General features: G+C 38.4%; 1 protein-coding gene across 5 annotated transcripts in view; it reads left to right on the top strand.

Moving 5' to 3' along the window:
- Window positions 1-22,769, top strand: part of ARHGEF7 (Rho guanine nucleotide exchange factor 7) — a 129,066-nt gene that overhangs the window by 91,274 nt on the left and 15,023 nt on the right. For 4 of the 5 annotated variants that reach the window (XM_076360892.1, XM_076360912.1, XM_076360904.1 and 1 more), the window contains 10 exons: window positions 3,114-3,252; window positions 4,155-4,214; window positions 5,408-5,554; window positions 7,265-7,351; window positions 10,815-10,893; window positions 12,275-12,414; window positions 13,081-13,305; window positions 15,312-15,405; window positions 18,368-18,457; window positions 21,730-21,906. In XM_076360892.1, the coding sequence (XP_076217007.1) occupies window positions 3,114-3,252; window positions 4,155-4,214; window positions 5,408-5,554; window positions 7,265-7,351; window positions 10,815-10,893; window positions 12,275-12,414; window positions 13,081-13,305; window positions 15,312-15,405; window positions 18,368-18,457; window positions 21,730-21,906 (1,238 nt within the window). The remainder of the gene's footprint in view (window positions 1-3,113; window positions 3,253-4,154; window positions 4,215-5,407; window positions 5,555-7,264; window positions 7,352-10,814; window positions 10,894-12,274; window positions 12,415-13,080; window positions 13,306-15,311; window positions 15,406-18,367; window positions 18,458-21,729; window positions 21,907-22,769) is intronic. The other variant, XM_076360895.1, reaches the window with a different exon arrangement.

The following is a 22,769-nucleotide window of genomic DNA, read 5'->3' as shown; positions in this document are numbered from 1 at the left end:
TCCTGTAGAATGTACTGGTGTGTTGGGGAGAAAAGAGAAGCTGCGTAGACATGGGTATGGATTGTGCTGCCTGAAATGGGGAGGAAGAGCTGATAATGTATAAAGGGAATAGTTGATAAAGTTAGGCAGCAGGGGCTGTGCATCTGCTGAAGCAAACAAAATGCAAAGAATTAGTTTAAACGTTTGCTTGAAGATACATATCAAGTACCATAGGTACTCTAACTTTGATGTTGGCATGGGTGGAGGTGCTTACAGGAAGAACTGATGGATGAAACAAAAAAAAAAAGCAGTAGCGTACACATGATCGGTGTCGTACACACACTGAATTGAAATTTAAAACCACTGAATGCTTTGAGACAGATGGGCTTTAACGGGTGAGCTTTGGTCAAGCTTTCTGTGGAAACTGGGCACCATACCCTTGTTTGCTGGAAACAGCTGCTTCCCTTTAGCAGAGTCAGGAGTAGAGGACGTGCCACCACACCGTAGCCATTCAGCTTAGTGTTCCAGCGAATTAGCCTGAATCCTCAGTGAAGAAGTAGCTGGTAACGCTGTAAAACCAAAGCATAAGTATGAGTCAAAATCCTTAGTCTTGTTTAGGGTGCCACCAGCATCAGTTGTCAGGTTCTGAAGTTGGTGTGATTTTTATGCTGAGTAAGGGCTGTGACTAAGAAAGTGTAAGGCAAAATGGGTCTTCAGGCTCTAGGTATTCAGAGTTGGCCAGCTTTACTTCTTAAATCTAAATTCAAGCTAGAAAAGTACTCGGGTTTATCTGTGGTGCATTATAATAATTTTTCCATGCAAGGTACCGTAGGAGGTTTTTCAGTGGGTTTTAATTCTGGCTAAAACCTGATCATGTCACAAGCTGATTTTAGGAGGCCTAGGGTTGCTGATAGATGTTGCTTCAGAGGGATGTAGCAAGGTCTGCTTGGTGGAGCTGTGGGCATTCTCAAGGGTGCCCAGCCCTTCTCTTTGCATCTTTAAAATGCAAAGCAGGTGCTGGGAAATCCCTTTACCCGCTTTCTTGACTCTGCAGTTGAGTTCAGCAGAAATTGCACAAATGTATGCACTGAGGAGTGCCTGGGCCTGGTTAGAATGGGGGTGAAGTGTTCTAAAAGAGGTTGTGTAAGGTTATGTCAGACCTGACAACTCGGAAATGGTGCTGGATGTATTTAAGCATGGTAGTGTAAGTAAATACCAATTAACTAATCTGAAGACAAGTAAACATTGGAGTAAACTGTATGGAAAAGTACCTTCTCTTCTGTAAACTTGGGGAAGCATTAGCAGCTGGGAGGAGAGAGATCCGTGTGGAATGGTGATGGTTCATGTTCTTGTTCTGCTCTCCATCTATTTGGACAAATGACATTAATAAGCAAAGTGTCACTTGTTCTGAAATGGGAAGGAGTGTGTGTGTCTTGGGGGAGGTAGGGAGGTCTGTTTTGTCTTAATCTATGTAATGCTTTTATATAGCATGACTCACTGATAATTGAGCATGTGTATTATGGCAGTGTCCTATCTGGTTTTTTCGTAGGGAAACTGAGCAGTTCAAGATTTGCTTTCACTTCTGCATAGAAATGCTGTGACCTAGGTTTGGAGATCTTTGCCCTTCCCTTTTTGTTAATGTGGCCATAATGTACAAGTGTTCCTCCTTTATTGCTGTTTGGTGTTTGACGCTGGTTTTATACTTTCTAAAAGTACTGAATCTTGTAGCTGGCTAAGGCTTCTTTTGAAAAATGAGACTATGCCAATAACCAAGGAGGGGGGGGGAAATTTTAAGTAGTAATTCTGATTTACAGGAGCGTAATGCTATTGATCAGTAGAAAGTAAGGACTTTCAGGACATCTTAGAGTAGAATTTACACGACTGTCATGAGAGTAGTGTTGTTTTTTGTGGGGGGTTTTTTTGAGAACTAGTTAATTTACTATAACAAGGGCTCAAAACATGAGCAACCCCATCTGCAGACGTCTAGAATGACACAGCTTGAATGCAAGATGATATCATCTTTTTAATAAGTGGCTTTCTGAATTTCCTTTGTTTAGATTTTGTCTTTAGAATCCCATGTTCTTCTGCAACTTGTATTTTCTGAAGCCTGGAAATCAGCCCAGGTGCTGCCGTACCTTCCTTTCCCTACAGAGGGGGCTCATTTTGTTCCTGAACATTTAAACTCTAGAAAAGCTTGTCCTCCACCATAGTCCTCCAAAACCTCTGCTTTATAAGGAAGCAGAAGATGTAGCTATTTTAAGTTTCCTTGATAGCAAAGTGAGCTGAAATTCCCAGGATGCGCTGCTTTTTTAACTGAGTTAATGTAAAAAGTTGAGGGGCTGGGCCAGTTCTTGGAAATGATTCAAATATAAAAAAACATCTGGATAGGGGAAGTAGCAGTTCATGATATTTGAAGAGCATGGATTTCTTACAGCAGCTTTGCTGTCAAAACAAGTGTGTTGTGTAAGTAAACCCTCAGTGAAACCCTAACTTGTTTGAGAATAGATTGCACAGTAATTATTTCTACTATGGCCTACCATTTGTAGGGCTGTTGGTTAGTTGGTCATTTCGCAGTAACACCGTGGATGTGTGAGATGAGGTCATTAAACATGTAAGTGTGGGAGGAAAAAAGGTTCTGAAACATTCTGTGTCTTCCTATTAGTGCCTGACACCTTAAAAATATCGATGCTTGATTAAATATGAAGCCATTGACTCATTTATGCTTGTGTATTACCTGTGTAAACCACCTCTAAGGTCAGATGTCATTTTACTAGAATAAAGAGCTGAGTAATAAAGTATAGCGCAAATGGCTTTATTCTGTAATCATTGCTTGGATAGGGTAGCATTTAGGAGCTGTCTTTGAGCATCAGTTGCCTAGAACGGTGGGTTTGATCCTATGTCTGTTGTTCCCTGGATGGACCCCAAATCTGCAAATGTCTTTGTTCCTGTATTTTATTTAATGCAGAAACTGATCACAGCACTTAAGTTGTACTTGAGTTATTTTTTGATTTATTTGGCCTCTTGTTTTATTGGCAGAATTCATTGCGGATGAAAGACTGAAGTGAAGAATCCAATGTAATTTTAATTGTCTTGTTAATTTGATCTTAATTTGCTTAAATATCTTGTGTACGCAGTGAGGAGCTAGGAGAATTCATGGAGATGAAAGGTGCCAACAGCCCTGGGATCCTTGTACTGACCACGGGCCTCAGCAAACCTTTTATGCGTCTGGATAAATACCCCACGTTACTCAAAGAACTTGAAAGGCACATGGAGGTATATCTTATCAGCATTTATGTTCCAGCTTAATGATGATTTGACAACAATTATTTTAAAGGTACATGTCAAACATGATGGGACCCAAAATTACATTTGTTTGCTCTTCCGTCAGCCTTCTAAAATATGGGCTGCAATGGTTTAAAACTTAGTGCAGTAAAACTTCCTTTAAAAGCTAAAAGTTTAAAGTAAAACTAGCCAGAGAAGCTAATCTTCACTCCTAGAACAGCCTTGCAGGGTCTTTGGTTGACTTGACATTGAATGTGTCTCCTGCATACTACTTGAGGCTACTTTATCTTGTAGAAGGAGTGCTGCTTCTCATCTTAGGACCTCAGCGCATCGAACATGTTGCCAAAATAGTCCCTTTGACTTCTACTGAACGCTGTCCAAAAATGATCTTTCCAATATAGGAAGGTGTTGGAGGAGCTACTGTTTCCGCCTTTGCATTTTATAGGTTAGAGTTTTGGAGTGTGAAGGAGGGAGAGAAATAGAAAGTGTATGGGTCTTTGTCTTGTCACACAATTTGGTTTGTCAGTCAGTAACAATGGAACATATTAGTCTGTGAGGACTCTAGTTTGTGACAAAGCTAACATGCCAAAAAAACCTCTTTAAAACAAACACTTTCGTATTAGGATTTCAAAATGTCTTATCCACTAGGTCTTGTAAAACTTCCTTGGCTCTATTTTAAGTATAAGTAGGAATGTTATAAGTGACTCTTCATTTTTACTACAAGCCACCAGTGTTTGATATAAGAATAAGGCGGCTGAGAAAAGAGAGCAGATAGGTCTACAACTTCTATTTTACATAATTGTTTGTTTGTTTTTAGTTAAGCCTTTAAATTTTTTTTTATTAATTTTACTAGAACTAAAGTTTTTATTGTATGTTTTCTCCGTTGTTTTTAGGATTATCATCCGGATCGTCCAGACATTCAAAAATCCATGACTGCCTTCAAAAATCTTTCTGTAAGAGTGATAAAAAATAGATGATATATTTTAAGTAGAATGTTTTCTAATTTCATCCCCCTCTATTGCTTTAAAAAAGTGAAGCTTTTTTGTAAATGTTTGTATAAGAAATTTTTGAGAGCCTGGAAATTGATGCTGTTTGTGGGCAGAGCTAAAGATGGTAATTTGCAGGGGAGTTACAGCAAATAGACTATTGATGTAAGAGCTACGCAAGCATTCAGTCCTCTCGCTTGTGCTTCGTCTCCCTTTCTGCTAGTGCTAGCATAACTAGTATCCTGAAGAAGGGCTTCTTTACAACAATTGAGTGTATCTTCTGAGGTTTTTCTAAAGTGCATTCCTTCTAGGGGAATGGTGGTGGAGTTGCGGGAGAGAGGATGAAGGGGAAAGTGCTGGTGAAGTTCAGAAGATATTGAATTTCTAGTAGTAATTGGAGTAGGAAGCCTAATTTGAACAGATGAGCTGTCTGTTACTGTCTTTTAAAAAAAAAAAGTCGACTGCAATAAGCGTATGTTTAATGCAATCTCAGTTACAACAAACAATGTTTTGTGTTTCCCGTTAGGAGTGTGTGCTGGTGGTAACCTGGCATTTTCTATTTTTTTATTTTTTAAAGCAGAAATTTAGTGTTATCTGTGTTCAGAAGAGGTTTGGGAATCCCATTCTGTTGGGTGCTTTACAAACAAGAGGAAACAATTCTGACTAAGAAAAATTCAAGTGAATGGGAGTACAGCTACTAGAGTAGGTTGGAGGCATTTAATAAAAACAGGGACACAAGGTTATACACACTCGTAGTTTGCACAATTGGCGTGGCTAAAGAAAGATGCTTTGTTGTATAGTTACATGTATATGTGACAGCTGTGTTACTCTTTTCTGCTGAGCCTAGCCATTTTTGGTTGGAAGTACAAAAATTTAAAATGTAAAGAAAGGAGAAATTTGAGAAACAGAGCTATGACTATGAATTTGGAATGGTAATTGAAGTCAGTGTATTGAAAGGAAAAGTAATAATATTGAAGTTAGCAAAACTAGTTTTATAAGAATTATCGGTAATAGTAATCTAAATGAAAATGCTTCAAGTTAGGTGCTGTCTTGTGTGCTACAAGCACAACAGTAAATATAACTGTACTGGTATTTCTACCCTTAACCTGCTCCAAATTGATAGAGTTGGTAGAGATGGTATTTTTCCCTATGTTTGTTAGGCACAATGTCAAGAAGTACGGAAACGGAAAGAACTTGAACTACAAATACTGACAGAAGCTATCCGTTGTTGGGAGGGAGAGGATATTAAAACACTTGGCAATGTGATTTACATGTCCCAGGTCATGATTCAGTGTGCTGGAAGTGAGGTAATGTCCTTCTCTTCTTTACTGTTGGTCTTTCTTTCCATTTTGAATAAAATTAATTACAATCATTATGCAGCAGAAATAAACAGAATGCTTCAGAGATACTAATCTAGACTAAAATCTTTCTCTACTGATTTAAGGCTTTTATTACAAAACGTGAAATAAATTTCCTTGAAGATGGATGGTCTCATTTGTAAAATTTACTGAAATGTAACCGAATATAGCAGTTATAAACATTGTAAGATGATTTTGCAGGACTGTTTTCAAAGTGCATAATTAAACAGGATTTTCCATGTGTAGTTATGTTACAGGATCATTTTGCATAGCAGTTATTACGGCGTGTTTTAAATAACAAAAACTTTAAGTTTTGTATTAGAAGGTGTCTGAGGCACACTTTTTCCTCACTGTTTTGGGCACTTCGCTCAAGTAGTAAATTTTTAAATACAAGCTTAAGAATCAAGTGGTTTTGGGGAACTAGAATAAGAAGAGGCATTAGAAAGTCAAAGATGACACTGCAAAGTCTGGGGTGATTTTTTTAAAAACAAACCAACCAAACAAACCACACAAAAAAAAGGTTGTCCTACCAGAAATAATGTTAGAATAATCTTAAAAGTGAGTGCTAACAGAAAGAAAATGTTACATAGGTTACTGACATGTTTTTACTGTCAGTTGTTCCCCTGTAAAATCAATGAAGCTTTGAACTTGGTGGGGGCTTTTGAATTGCAACCTCATTCAGTCAGTTTCCTCCCTTAGAACACAGATGTCCATAAATATGAAGAAAGAGAAAAGTGTTTATGCAAGTGAATATTTCAGAATTCATCACCTGATATTTTTCTCTCAAATATTTTGTTAGGTGTTAAAATAAATAAGAAAGATTCAGTAGAGCTGATAGTGCATCTTCTGCAGTCATGTCTCTTCTTGTAGTCTTAAAAACAAAACACCACCCCACCCCCTCAATCAAGAGCTAAAATGTCAAACAGAATAGACTTTTAGAAGTTTCTGCATAGCATTACAGCTTTTTGACTAGATATAGAACAGCTTCATTTGTGCAAAAGCAATTGGTTTTGGTTTTGTCTTTTTTAAAATGATATTGACATGAATAAAGCTTTACTGAAAACCAGATAGAAACACTAAAACTTGGTAAAGACTAGTACTGCTTTGCAAAGATGCTTGAAATTGAGACAGTGGCTTTGTCAATTGATATATTTGTGTGGTTTTTTTTTTCCATATGTTGGGGCATAATCCAACATGATGCAAAAATCTGATCTCTCCAATTTGAGACACCATGGTCTTGACATTACCATAACAGCATCCATCTAAATTATATTAAGAAATATATCCAGTGTGTAATTTTGGTTTTTGCTGAAATCAGCAAAACAGTTGTTATGTTAAACAAGGTCAGTATTTCACCCAGACTGTACAACTTCTATTTTAAAATACTAGACTGTACTCTCCAGGAAGAAGTATAGGTGTGTGTTACTAGCACTTTTCAAACAGAAAATCAAATAATTCTGACCGACCTCCCCCCCCCCCCCCCCCCCCCCCCCCCCCCCCGTAAAATTCTATGGAGAGTTAATTTTGCCAGGAGCAAATATTTATGGAGTAATTATGGAGTTGTAACATTGATGGTAGTTTTTAATAATATAAACCAGAAAAAGGGCGGAGGGAGCTTGTGATGTTGTATTTACTTTTTCATTTTCTTTTTTTGATAAGGAAAAGAATGAAAGGTATCTCCTTCTCTTCCCTAACATTTTGCTAATGTTGTCTGCCAGCCCGAGAATGAGTGGGTTTATCTATCAGGTAAAGTAATCCCTGTACATATGCGTATAAATGTGTTGAGGGGGGTGGCTTTTTTCTAAATGGTATTTCATAGAAAACTTGGAAGGATTATTAAACTTCTGCATTTATAAAGATAAAAGGTAATTTCTGCAATAGGAACAGGTCATCTGTTTTATAAAATTCTGGGCTAGAAGCCTGGCTATGATTTTTGCAGCTGTGACTATCAGCAAGGGTTTTTTTACCTTGTTAGTACTAGCTAATGAGAGGAAGCATTGGTAGCTTTTTAGGTCTACATAGGAAAAGGACGCTGTTGTACAGGTTTGTTAGTGCTCTTCTGACTGCTGCTCGAGTCTTAACAAACTATACAGCACTCCTAAGCTTGCACTGGTGTGAGTTAGGCTGTGCTACCTTCTGTTTCTTTAGGTGTGTCTACATTAGCGTTTTATCTTTGAATCAGCAGAGCACTTTTGAAATGAATCTTCTAGTTTTCCCTGTTTACTGCTATTTGAGTCCCAGTGTAGACATAATCTCAGGGCTCAGACTGGATTCCCTCTGGATGAAGCTGAACTGGAAGGCGTGCTCCAAAAGCGTACTTGATTTGTACAACTACTGGAGCAGATGAAGTACATGGATTGGCATTCAGTCCGTGGCCCCAGCCTAGAGCTGGCCCATTGTAACACCACCTGAAATGCATCCCGTGTGGCCTTCAGGTCCTTAGCACCAGGTGTTTCACAAATGCACTACTTGCTGCTGGTAGACATTGTCTTCGAGCTCTCTAGCAAGTTTCCCAGCTGAATACTTCTTGCCTGTTTGCCCACTGCAGAAATAGAGCAACTCTGCTATAGTGCAGGAGGATCAGTGCCGATTGGGTTGGCTCCCCGGTAGCTCTAGGACATGTTTTGCAGAAGCACTTGCATTTTGGGTGTGTAGTTCCAAAGACCCCTGAGAGGTGAAGTTAAAGCAAATGCACGGTGCACGAGTTTCTGAAATCTTTATAAATGTTCTTCAAATATTGTTATGTGGTTTCCAGACATCACAGTAAAACACCAAAAGTTCTAAAAGGAGCCTGAGATATCACCTGCTGTAAGTATTTCTGTAAATCAGGCTCTCGAGCAGTTTGTTCCTTTCTCCTGAGCACTGATTTGCCTGCTGTGAAGGAATGCTGAAGCATAGTCATTCCAGGTTCCTACGTGATTGGCTACATCCAGTCACAGACTGTGTGACTTTTTTAAGAGCAATTAAATTCCAAAATTCATGTTTGGATTCATATCTTACCTGCCATGGTAGTAGCTGGATTTGTCTGAGACTGTGTTGCATTAGATAGTTCAAACGCACAATCACGTTTCTCTTAGCTTTGTGCTGCTCTTCAGAATTTTTGGCCAGTGCTTTATCCCAACACGGATGGAAAAAAGATACTGGAAAAGGCAGGTGAGCTCTGTATCTCAAGTGGCACATCCAGAATTCTTGACGAAGGAAGATACTTGTGTGCTGGTTACAAAGGCAACTGACTGGAAATTTAGTGTATTAACAAACAATATTAAATTAAACAATGAATCTGTTAGGCTTAATTTTGCTCTCCTTTTGTACATCACATTTCTTCCTCCCCTCTCCCACCTTGTCCCCCAGGTGCACAGCATTGTTCAGTAAATAAGCAATTTTCTGTGCATTTGTCTTCAGCTTCTGCTCAGTATGGCCACAACCCTTTCTTCGTGTTTGCCGTCCAACCCTCTGTTGAATGCAAAACTTAATTTCCTCATAACTTCTCACGTGATTTTTCCCAACAGTGAGAACTTCTCAAATATTAGTGACTGCATATTCACAGCAAGGCAAAATTATTTCATCACTGTTTGTGTCTGGATTGCATAACATGGGCCGCCTGGACTTTTCTTCTAAGGTTCTTGTCTCAGAACTGGGACGGATACGAGCAGAAGATGATGCAGCTCCCTCAGTCATTCCCAGGGAAACGATGCCACTGGAGTCAGCATCCTACATGACAGTGTCCCTGTATTTCTGAATATTCCAGTTATCAGTAGGCTTCAGATGTTCTGGCTGAGGCTGCTGATATCTGCTGCATGAGCTAATTGGGAGAACTTCTAGCAGTGGTAAACTGAAGTTACAAGGGGCACAAACCATACTTTACAAGATGGCTTCACAATTTTGTTGAAAGAAAGGGAATATAAATGACTCATGAGTTCAGTTCCATTTTCTCTTGTGTTTTGCTGACTTAGTACTTCTCTGCATGTAGCTCAGGTGATCTTTGTTCTCTGTCACCAGTCTTTTGCTTGGTGTATCCCCATATTTCCTCTTCACCCGTGTCAGCAGTTCTTGCAGCTCTCTTTCATTGTGGCTGTATGCTGTGTTATTCATGAACCAGCAAACACGGAAAAACAGGAGAGAGTGTTTTAGGCTGCATTGTAGTGCACGATGCCACCACGTTTCCTTCAGTGGGGAAGCTGTTGCAAAAAACCTCTTCCTTTCTCTTTGGCATCTTGGGCTTGAGCATGCTCTGTGCATACAGAATATCAAGTAATTTTTAGTTTCCAAGCTTCTAAGAAACCTTTGTCCATTCTGCAGTCATTAGGAAAGAAAAAGGAAGAAAGAAAGAAAAAAAAGAGTTGTGGGGTTTTTTCCCTTCAATGGAGCCAAAATTCCACAGTACGTAGTACTTGCACTTTTGCCAGCATGTGCTGAATAGTGTTTCTGTGCAGGAGAATACAGGATCTGTCTTAAAGAATTTTATTATTAAAGTTGCATTTTTGGTAAACCCTTTCATCCTGACAATACTCAGTCTTACTTATTCTTCTGTGTTTCTAAAGGGTCAGAAAGTTATCCTAAACTGACTTTTTTTTCCCCAGCTTGACTGGGTTTAAAATGAGACATTATCTTCTGCAAAATTAATACGTTCTTCTGAAACTTTACAAATTTAAAGGTATTTTTACTGCTTTTCTTTCCTCAAATATTTCTGTGAGTGAATTTGGTAGTGGTGTTATTAGAGACGTAAATCTTCAGTAAATAATTGATGCATTTGTTTAGTGAAATCTTCCTTTCTAAATCTACTTGTACCACAAACCTTATCTTGAGAGCTAATCAAACCATTTGCAAACAAATGTGCTTAAAGATGAGTCACCATTGCCTCTAATCATGTAATATGGATGACCCTGAAGGTCTCGATTCCAAGAACCTGAGGCTATGATGAGTGACCACTATGACATTTGTATGGATTTCATAGCCTGCATAGGTATCAAATAGACTCATTGAAGTCACAGGTGTCATTTGCAGAAGTTCGGCGTATTAAAAACTTCCATTATGAGGTGTTTGTGTGGATTTTTAAATGTTTTTAAACCCATCAGTGTGTGTGCGTTTGCCAATTTACTGTTTATGTCTTTGTTCAGAGCTTGAAGTTTATATATTCTTTACTTGGTAATGTTTTTGTGTGTTTTGGATTTAACTTCAGTGTCACTGCCTTTTTTTTTTTTTTTTTTAGGGAAAACTGCCAATGACAGGAATGACTATCACAAAGCTAGAAGACAGTGAAAACCATAAAAATGCATTTGAAATATCAGGTATTGACCATAAATATTTTTATTTACTACTTACTCCAGGATATGCAATTTCAAACATCAAATGTTCTGTCTGAACAGAGGGAGAAAGTTTTTCATTGTGAGGGTGACCAAGCACTAGCACAGGTTGCCTGGAGACATCTCCATCCTTGGAGATACTCAAAAGCTGTCTGGCCACGGTCCCGGGCAACTGGCTCTAGGTGTTTGTGCTTGAGCAGGGAGGTGGATGACCTACAGAGGTCCCTTCCAGCTTCAACCATCCTGTGATTATACAAATTTTGTAAGGCAGCTACCCAGAGCCTCACTTGAAAGCTGCTTTTTACTGCTTGTCTTAAGCAGCTAAACTGTCTTTGCATGGGATTCATCCCCAAATTTCTTTATTGTAATGATGGAGGCAGTAGCCTTGGAGAAGGTCCTTTATAATGAAGCAGTTCAAAGTATGCTACTCACTGGAAGAAAAGAAATTCCAGAGATTCTGGAAGAGCTTTAAGCAAAAGCTTTCTTCTAGAAATGGGTTGACCTCTTTCCTGAGAGACCTTTAGCATCTCTGCTAATGATGGTTGCCGTTGTGCTTACTTTGGGCAATTTCTGTTTGTTAAGTCATTTGTTTCAGCATGTACCTTATTTCCTTGGGGGATTTAAAGGACAGTGGGAGCAGGGTCCACATGGTGGAGCTTCTTACCTTCATTCACTTCCTGGATCAATTCCTACTCCAAGCAGGCTGCATTTAAGTAATTTTGACCCTCTCAAGTGGCAGGCAGTATCACACATCAGTGCTATGTGGCAGAGGGAAAAAGCTGTTGATGATGCTTGTTCTTCTGAGATAATAGCTATGCAGCTGACCTCAGACGAGGAATGTGATGGGTTAAAATGGAGTTAACTGCAGAAATTAAAGTAATCTTTGGTTAAGATTGCTTTCCCAAGTAACTTTTGCCTGAGCTTTAGTACTAGGTTCAGACCAACTTTATGCCTTTTTCTGAGAGAAGATCAGTGAACTGTATTTTATAACTTTTCCTATATTGTAGCTTATAGGCTCAAGAATGACATTTTAGGCTATCTGCTGGCTTTCCTGTGGAAGATGGCAAAGCGTAAGGCTGCTAGATGAGCCTGTCTCCTACATCTATTTCTTACCGTTAAAGGCTGTGTTTAATTATTAGAAGTGGGGGAAAAAAGGTAGAACTCCTATGCTTGGCACAGGAACAAATACATCGAGGAAATGTCTGTTGCAACCTGGAAAAGTGAGATGCTGCTGTACTGAAAATAGAGGTTAAAATTTTTGCTTAGTACTTAGGGAATATAATGTTTCAGGAAATGAATGTCTTTATAATCATGTCAGATTAAGTTTTTCTGCAGTTTCCTACATCATCTGTTTTCTGTCACCTAGGAAATATGATTGAAAGGATACTAGTGTCTTGTAACAACCAACAAGATTTGCATGAATGGGTGGATCACCTGCAGAAGCAAACCAAAGTCACGACTGTTGGGAATCCCACCATTAAACCTCACTCTGTGCCATCTCACACGGTAATAAATAGCTTCTGGATTGAAGTGAATGATCAGTATATGCAGAATTAGGTTATCTGGGAAATATACTACAGTGTAAAGCATTTTTTTAGCCATTAGTAACAAGAACTGAATGTTATGCCTGTAGTTTAATAGGTCAAAAGATCATTCTGTTTTTAATTGTGTGAACAAAGAATAAAATGCTTAGATCTTGGTGTAATAGTTTAATGGGGTAAAAGAAAATTCATTATGATTACTTCTATTTTGACCAAGTAATATGTCATCATCTCTTAAGTATCCTTAGAACGGTAGGTTTTAATTGGTGATGTATTTGACAGACTGTGGAGAAACAACTTCTTTAAGTACCTTCTTTTGGGTTCTGCATTTGAGTTGTTGGATATGAATGGAGCTAAATTTAGCTCCATTCTTAGTGGTGAGAGAAGTGGGAGCAGGGCTGCTCATAGCTGTTCTTTTTTAGTGTGTGCTTTGTCTGTGGTAGACAGTAAAAATTTCTTTACACTCCATTTTTCCAAATAATAATTTAGTGTCAAAATTTTAAAGGCCAGCTGTAATAAACATAAGCACTAGATAGCGAATGAGATTATTTCACCAATCCTTGATGATATTATATCTTTATTACAATAATATGCTTTCTTTCCCTTCCTATCACCTTTGTGTCTTCGACAGCTTCCTTCCCATCCAGTAACGCCCTCCAGCAAGCATTCAGACAGCAAGCCAATACCACTGACTCCTGCGTACCACACTCTCCCTCATCCGTCACATCATGGGACTCCACATACCACGATAAACTGGGGACCTCTGGAACCTCCAAAAACCCCCAAGCCTTGGAGCCTGAGCTGCTTACGGCCCGCACCTCCATTACGGCCTTCAGCAGCTCTTTGTTATAAAGAGGTGAGAGGCAGCAGCCAAGAAATACGACTGTGTAGCAGGCCTACAATGAGAAGTTTAACTTTCTTTTTTACACACCACCATTTCATAGTGTTGTGCGTGTTTTTATATAAAGATGATTTAACAGCCAATGCTGAATCAGTGGTAATGGACTAGTGAATGCTGTTTATTTCAAGCAGGGATTTAGTCTTGCAGCTCAGAAAATACTAAGGCTTGTTAGGAGAGGCTTCCCCCGCCTCCCCCAAGTGCTTCCACTTATTTCCACTCTTTATACAATTAATAAATAAGATTTTTTATTATTATTATTTTTTTCAAACTAGCAATACCTTTGTTACGTTGATCATCCAGGCTTATTGCAAAGTAAGTTATTTGCTAAGCACACTGCAAAGTATCTAGGGTAAGGGATCTTACGGTGCTTCCAAGTGCTGTATCAAATCATTCTAAACAGCTGTGGTGGTATAATTGGCTCGGTTCCTCAGTATTTACCACTGTGACTAGGTAACAATAGCATATTTAAAAAAATAAAAAAAGAATGGTAACTGTCAAAATATACATAATGTTTTTGTACTCAAAAGAATCTGATGGCTAATGTTACTGTTAGCAAAAAAAAAGAAGCTTAGACTTTAAGATGCTGTTGTATGAAACAGGAATCTGTTCCAAGAGAAATAAAATGTGGTGTTTTTAACCACAAAAAGATGGTGCCTGTAGGTTAATTTGGTCCTGCCGCTACATTTTGTGTGGTTTTGTAAATAGTAAGAAGATGTTAGATTTGTGTTGGAAGTCTGCGTATATGTAAGGAGGAGAATACTGGATGTTCTGTGACTTGGTGATATCTTCTGTTTCAGTATCTTTGTCATGTCGTTCTCATGATACTAATTTAGTGTGAAGCAACAGGGCCCAGAAAGAATCACGCAGTTATGCCTAAGAACATTTTATTCTGCAAGCATTAGATGCTGACAGAAAAATTTTATTTTGCAGACATGTAAATTGCAGTTTCTTAGAAACTGTAGCCTAAACACTGTGCCCCAGTGTGGCCTGGCTGTGGTTTGGGTTTTTTTTTTGTGGTGGCTCTGTGTGTGTGACTTTTTTTTCTTTTCTTTTGTAAATCCCCTAAACAACAGGGAAAAACTGATAGGTGATCTGCAATTGGAAGGTTAGTATTTAGGCTTAGTTGCTACAAGAGGTTTTTCTGTTTGGCTGTACTATATGCTCATTTTGTAATTTAAGTTAAATTCCTTTCATGTTTTCATGTGTAGGGCACTAAATTCTCCAATGTGGTAAAATTTCAATCATCTTTACAGTGTTTAGCGTACAATGATGTTCAAAACCTATCTTCATCATCTTTGGTCTGTCCTGCTCATTCACCTTTTTACTTTCTTGTTCTGTATTTTTATAGAGGATGTCTTGTATCCTTAAGGTAAGGGGTAGACCAGTATATTCCTTTTGTTCCTGTAACCTGTCATTGTTCCTGTAAATTAGCATGACCACGTTTTGAGCAGAAATGCTGTATTTGTTGCTGTACTTTTTTTTTTTTTTTTTTTTGCTGTAGAGCTTTGTAAGAACAGACCTAAACATTTACAAATTCTGGCTTTGAAGAGTATACTACCTGCCAAAGCTTCCTTGTTAGGACCTTTTTTACTTGCTTCTAAGTAGACAAGTGAAATGGGTTGTCTCTTCAAAAGTTAAGGAAAAAAAAACTGTGTTAATGTATGCCTGCCTCTTCCCTTCGCTCTAGCTCCCAAACAGCCTGCATGCTTTTGCAGCAACTGTTCTGTATATTTCTGTTAATAGAACAGGTAAAATATCTGGCTTTGTGTATAGTTGGAGGAAGGGTAGAGAGGAAATCAGCCAGTTCAGGCAAATCGGATGTGCCAAAAAATATTAATAAACTGAGTTTTGGTGCTGTTAAAGGATTTTTAGTTAGTAACTCCTGCATACACCTTAGAAATTGAACTTTTGAAATATTGTAGAGAAGCTCTACTCTTTTTATTTTTATTTTCCCCGCACAGGATCTCAGTAAAAGCCCTAAAACCATGAAAAAGCTGCTTCCCAAACGCAAGCCAGAACGGAAGCCATCAGATGAAGAGTTTGCACTGAGAAAAAGTAAGAGAGACTTGAACAAATGTCTGCATGATACAAAGGCTGGAATTAACATCACAGAATTAAATTCTGTGAAAGTTAGATGTACAGTGTAAGCAAGTCATCTGGTTTCCTCTCTCCTGTCAGGGGAGAGGGGGTAGGTATCTCCAGAGGATGGTTTGTTTTATTCATCTTAGGTGCTTATGTCACAATGGGATTAGTTGCTTTCTAGAGTCTTACTATTGACTACAGTGGATGTATGCTTGTGAAGTGCCTATTTCTATCTGTTCGCTAGAGAGGGAAGTGAGGTTGACTATAGAGCCTTGTAAAGTTCAGTAAGGTAAACCTGTCTTTTAATACTGTAAACAGCAATTTGAAGATACTATCCCACTTTTGCAGAATACTTAGTAGCTATGTTCTTAAATCAATCCTGGTAGGAGCTTCTGCTGGGCTGGGTGTTGGAAAGCTGGGTATTGCTGCTGGTTCGAAGACTAGTTGCTTCCACGGCCGTTCTTTCTAAGATCGAACGGTCTGCTCTAATCTCCCAGAAATAAGGTCATTTGCTAGTGTCTGTGTCCAGATAAATTGCAGAGCTTTAGACTGCTTGAAGCCTGAAGAACAGCACTGAACCAAGAGAGATTGATGAACGTATAGAAAAACAGAAGGGTCAAAATCTGGATGTTGGGGTAATTTGGGGTGGAGGGAACATTAATGTTATCAAGCAAACACAATATTCATTTAGTTGTCAGTGTCACTCTAATTTTTCCTTACAAATTCGTGTGAATGAATAATCCAATTACTTTTGTCAATAAAAGACAGGGTATTTAATATGAAGGACAGATTCTTTTACTGCAACTTTTGCTTCTCTGTGTCTGTCCTTTGCTCATGGGCTTTTTAAGATGGAGACTGTGCCTTGAGTGTTTAATGCATGAAGTGTGTTATCATGAACAGTCTCTCACTGATTTATGTAGGGTTGGAGAGAAAAAGCTTTTCCTCAGGGCACTGTTGGTTTGTCGAAGGTAGAGGTCCTTCTGAGTCTGGTGTGAATTTCGTATGGCAAAGGTTAAGGTAGTGAATAGAACAATCCTGTGTTTGTGGGCGGGCAAGCGGATATTTTAGTTCAGGATGTTTTATGTCCTTACAGAAAGGTATCTGTTTAGGAAAAATGAAAGTACGGCAATACAGTATCATTTCAGATGTTGGAGGATCGAGATTCAGTAGTTGTAATGACAGTGATAAAGCTGTCAACTTGCAGATTTAGAAATTATTAAAGAACACTTAGTGAGAGGAGATGAGTTATTTTTTGGGGGAAGGAGGGGCTCTATAGCTTGCAAATACATTGCTTTATTGCTGATTAAATTAACACCTTTCAGTATTTTGTATGTAGGAGATAACTTTCAATAAAAGGGATTTTTGGTGGCTTTAAGTCAGTGTTACAGAAATACTGATTCTTGGTATTCATCTCCTCCTCCTCCCCCCCCCCCCCCCCCCCCCCCCCCAGGCTTTGTGTCAGTAATTGGAAGCTTCTGTTACATGTTAGTGCTCCTTAAACCTCTTCCAGCTTGTGGAGCTGTAAAAGTTTTCCACCAAGGAACTTCTATCGAACTTAAAGCTTAAGTTTGGGTTTTATTACTTATCTTCTCTGGAATCCCAGGGATTTACGGGCTATGTTTCGAGAACTGCTATGTCAAATTAGCATTATAACAGACAAACCAAAATAAGTAAGGTATTTCAACTGAGTGTCCTCACAATACTCATTTCAGAAGTGAAATATTTGTCCTGCTACTGTAATAATATAGTGCTGCATTCTAACCACAACGAAATCCTGTTATTTTTCCTGCCTTGAAAGAGAAATAACCTGTACTTTGGAGTACCTGCGTCTCTTAAACTGTGGGGAAACTATATCGGGTCAAGATAGTTTCTTCAATAGTTAGCTTGTCAGCTGATCCTGACAAATGTTTGGACAGTTGGCTTTGTTCTGGTGATAATAAATCACAAAAACTAACAGGATGCATCGGCTGACAGAGAATACTACTACCTTTTGATGTTGAAGGCAGTTCAGATTCATGCAGCAGAAAATCTTTGAGACTAGTTTTTTTTCCTCAAGCTTTGCAGGGAGGAAAACAGGAAAAATGCTTTTAAAACAACAAATCATCTTGCCCTACATTTAGACTCCTGGTTCCATCTAAACTAATGGTAGAGGTACCTCTAGATTTCAGTTTGACTGGAATTTCACTCTGTTGCAAGCGAAAAATTTGACAGCATTTTTACTGAATTCCCCAAGGAGATGATTTGCTGTGGAGCTCTACCTTTAGGAAAATTTTGCCATGTTAATCTTGAATAGTTAGATTTTTTTTTTCCCCAGTAGTGCTGTTTCTACTTTAAAGTCTGAGAAGTTCAGTTACTCCACTTTTCACAGATATACTTCGTGATAGTGACATCTTTCCAACTGCACACTGGACTGAAATTGTACTGGCATTTATTATTATGTTAATTCTGAGTTTAATTTTCAATAGTGCTGTTAAAAGGGGTAAATGGGATATAGATACAAAACCCAAAAGTTTTCAAGATTTCTGTGAATTAATATTCTGTTCCTTGATTACTTTGTTTAAATAATGAAATAACGTATTTAATAACTGGGGTATACAGGTTTTTTTCAGTTTAATGGCTGTTTGGTTTAGAACCAGAGTGATCACACTTCAGAACATGTTCTGTGCAACTTCAGATGCTTATAAAATTTCTTGAATGTGCGGATAATTGCTCTGACTTGGGTTTTTTTCCAAGCATTTCAATATAGTATTTTGTCTTTTTAAACTGTTACTTTTGCTCATTGAAGTTTGATTTTTAAAATGGGATGATAAAGAGAATTTTAAAGGGTTGATTAGGCTGAACTTTGGTCTCAACTGAAACGTAGTGATTTACAAAGGCTTTTCTGTGTTAAGAAACATAACCATGTTTAAAATTATATTTTTCCCATTGATTCTAGGTACAGCTGCTTTAGAAGAAGATGCTCAAATTCTTAAAGTCATTGAAGCATATTGCACAAGTGCCAAAACACGTCAAACACTAAATTCAAGTAAGTTAGAAAATACTGAAATGGCTAACTAAACCACAAATTAGATAGTTTGCAAAGAGAGAGAGGTGTCTTTGCAAGTAGCAAGCTGGACCTGGAAGAAATAATAACCTGTTTCTGGCTTAATATCAGTGCTGAGTGTTAAAGTACTGGGCGCCAAGGTCCATGGTTAGAGACTGTAATTCTTTTAGTATTTAAAAAAAAAACAACCCACCAACTAACCAAAAAAAAAAACCCCAAAACAAAAGTGACTACTTGTCACGGTTTAAAATTGCACAAAACCTTCGCCAATGAATGAGAGGTGTCGGAACTGAATATGACAGTTGATCAGTATGCTTTTTGATAAATTTCAAGAAGCTGGTAAGTAGTGAGGAGGAATGAAGAGCAAGTCATAATTTTGGAGGAGTGTATTTTTTGTCTTGTTCTGTTCAGCAAAGACTTCCGCTATGGAAAAGTAACCTAGACCTATAAAAATTTCTCTTTTTATTGCCACTAGTTGTTTTTAGTACGAATTACAAATTTTAATCCCATCTCACAATTTCAGGAGAAATTGTTCTCGGATCTGTGTGTTGCTTAAAGCCATTTTTAGTTTCTCAGATCAATACCTAGCTTATTGAAAACCTGTAACGTGCTTCTGGGGTCCTACTTCATTTAATCCAAATCAAGGTTGCCATGTGGAGTTCCTCTGTATTGTAAGTAAACCATTGCGCAAAGCAGGGGAGTCCGCCAGCATGTGTTCCATTTACTACAAGGAAGGAGAAAATGCTGTTGCGTTTGTTCTGATTTGCACAGTTTTTGCACTATTGAATACCGATTTAATTCAGGGATCCTTGGAACACAGTGTAACGAACCTGATACTTGTCTGGTTTTGCTCTTGTCAGGAACTAGAAGAGTGGACATTATAACTTACTCCTTGTTCACTAAAGCTGTTTAAATTTGCGGTATTAATCACTGTTACTGCTACCCACAGCGCTCTGTGCCTGTTTTGCTTCCAAGCAAAAGCACTTTATGCTGACAGTTGAGAAGTCTCAAAATGCAGTTGCAACCTTAGTTCATGGATTTTCCTAATACGTGTTCGCTTATTATTATCACCTTGAAAAAATCCAGCTACTTTGTATTCGTATGTGCTTCAAAATGGGAATATGGCCCTTGTATTAGACTGTAGAAACTTTTGAAGTAACAGCAAAAACCTTCATTTTAATTCTTCTGTCTTGATGAACTGTAGGTCTCCAAGGTGATAAAATTGTCAATTTCATAAATTAGATACTATTACATAATTTTTATTAATATTAATCTATTTTATAACCCTACAGTCATAACAGTAGTGTGTTTAATTGGATAAAAGGAAATGAATGTGTTCAGAATTCTGAAGATATGCTGTTGTTCCAAACAAAATTAAATGAGATGATTGCTCTTTAAATGTCTTGACTGATCTGTTGATTATTTCCAAGGATAATGTGACAAGAAATGGTTGGGGAAACATTTGCACTTGCACAGTAGTGTGTGTGTGTGTGCAGATATAAAATGGATATGATTTTTGTTTCGCTTTTTTGCCTATTTTTTTTCCTTTCTATGTATATTTAAGAAATATACATAGTGCTGTGGGTATCATTGCATACATCAGAAGTCAGCAGCTTTTATTTGCTCTTAATTGCAGCAAGAAATAATCTTTTTATTGATTAAGCACACGGCTGCTTTGTTTGGAAAGAATAGCATTGTCATCTAAGACTTCAGGTTTCAGAAGATCCATTTGTAGACTGGAATTGGAAATGGGGGAAAAAACCCAATCATGCTGGAATTGCTTCTGTGGGAGCAGTAGTCAGTGTAGAAGAATAGAATGAAAGAGTTGCCTGTCACCTGTGAAGTATGCCCCTTTTTCACATCCTCCTTTCTTACCTCCGTGTTAATATTCTGCCTGTCCCTCACAGCATTCACTTGGCAATTCTCCTTCCTGCACCTTAATCCAAAGCCCAAGGGGTGCTGCTTTTGGCAATGTCAATTCAGCAGAGCTATGCACCAGTGCGAACTGGTAGGGAGTGGCATTAAAGGTAGCAGAGCAACTTTTTTCAGTTGTTTGGGTGGGGAAGATGTGGGCTTTAATTTGGGGAGACATGCAAATAAAAGTAACAGAGTTTCACTTTCTCCTGCTGCTTATATATGGATTTTATTTTGCATTTCTGCTCCAAATGAAGGCTTAAAATCTTTTGCAATATCGTGTGTATGGTGGCTTATAGCATGGCCACTTACATGGTTTTAGTCCTTGGATATTGCCAGGCCTTAAAAAAAAAAAGAGAAATTGTCTTTAGCTGTTTGATAAACTACCCTAGACATCTTAAAGTATTTAATTGGGAAGACAGATTCAGATAGAGGCATATAGGAAGAGGTGTGTGAGGGGTTGGAATGGACCAGACTGTGTTGCTGTTAGGCTCTTGGCCCTGTTATTCTGTGAGTTAATTTACTACATGGTTAAACAAATAACAAGGGGTACAGGCACAGAAAAGCTGTACTTTGGCAGTCCCCTTGAGTGGGTGCAAGATGCTGCTGCTGATTTAGAAAGTCAGCAGCCCTGCTCTGCATGAGAACCTTTGCTTTTTCCCCCTGCATTTTCCTCTTTACAGTGGTGACACAAGCACTTCTGTGGCTGTGTTGTGAGCTGGTCGGGAAATTACCTGCTTGAAAAAGAATCTTTTGTAGGGTTAGTTTTCATCTGAAACTGTTCCCTGACCTGTCTCACCAAGCAGCTGTAGAAATGACTGTCATTGCAAGGGAGGGAAAGGATGGAGGTACAGATGTGTGGTGGGGAAGGGGCTGTTGCTTTTCACATCAGTGCTGGATCATGCTGGTGTACTGTGTTTATTGCTCTGTCCCCAGTCAAATCCCCGCAGACCAGAACTGACTCCATACTTCAAAAGAACCTAACTCCCTCTTCCAAAAAATCTACTTTCAAACAAGATTTTGGTTATTCAAAATTCTCAACTGAGGCTGCTTAGAAGCTTAAAAAACACTTCAAAATTGTATGGTAACAGTTCAAATGTTATTACATGCTGAGTGTAATTTATACCTAAACCCCAAACAAATTAAAAAAAAAAAAAAAACAAAAACAAAAAAACAACCACTTTGGTGCCTTTTTAACAATATTTTCTCTTTTCCTTCTCTTCCCATCACCTTTTTGCTTTTATTTCATGTGTTTGGTTGTGGCTATTCCTTACGTTCTCCTCCTCATCCCACCTCTGCCTATCCACATCCACCATTTCATTTCACCTATACATCCTTAGCATGGCAAGGCACTGACCTGATGCATAATCACGTCTTGGCTGATGATGACCAATCAAGTCTAGACTCCTTGGGTCGTCGCAGTAGTCTTTCTCGTTTGGAGCCTTCAGACCTCTCAGAAGACTCTGACTATGACAGTATATGGACAGCCCATAGTTACAGAATGGGGTCTACATCTCGTAAGAGCTGTTGCTCATATATCTCTCACCAGAACTAATGCACTTCTGAGCTTTTTCTTAACAAATGCTTGTTGTATCACAGCCTGCTTTTCTTAGATGTTTTCTTGCTGTTCCTTGTCTCTTTAATGTGATATTTTAACAACTTCTGAGGGAGCTTCTGAAACTTCAGTTATACCTGGTGGAAGGCTCTATTGCCAATTCAATACACGTACAAATAAGTCATTCTAAAAAGTGTATATCCTGTTAAGGATGATATTTCTTGAGGTTTTTTTTTTAACTGACAGATGTTAATTTGTAGCTCTGAATGTTGTTTGTTGTTTTTTTTCTTTTGACTTGGTCAGTGTAGCAACAGGTCCTTTTTTCTTTTTTTTTTATTTTGGATACAGCACATTTTTGTATTTTGTACTGAAACCGTACTGGTTTGTGAGCTGAGTGTCAGCAATATGGAAATACCTTAGTGGTAGTGGTTGGATTTTCTACATATTACTAACAAAATGCAAAGGTGGTAGAGTAAGAAAAGTGCAGCTTAAAAATAAGCAGTACAAAAGCTGTAAAAATCATTCAGATATTCACGTATCTGGCCCATTTGTTTGGAAGAGCATTTGCTAATCCATAAAAATTTCTGGTTTTATACTGCTGTCTTTTTTTCATTGCTTAGACATTTATACAAAGGACCGCACTGCTCTCCCCCCACCCCAGTCTGGCAGTTGTCATGAAAACCTGGCAGTCCATGCTCATTACATGCAGTGTTTTGATAATCTCATGTTACCTATGGTCATACTGTCACTTTACTGTATGCAGTAGCGTGGCAGAAAGCAGGGTCTAGATGTTTATTTGCCTGTTAAAACACACAGCTGACAACT

This window comes from Aptenodytes patagonicus, chromosome 1, assembly GCF_965638725.1.
Source record: "Aptenodytes patagonicus chromosome 1, bAptPat1.pri.cur, whole genome shotgun sequence".
Classification (NCBI taxonomy): domain Eukaryota; kingdom Metazoa; phylum Chordata; class Aves; order Sphenisciformes; family Spheniscidae; genus Aptenodytes; species Aptenodytes patagonicus.
The sequence above is the reverse complement of the archived record's forward strand: the minus strand, read 5'-3'. Positions and strand labels throughout refer to the sequence as shown.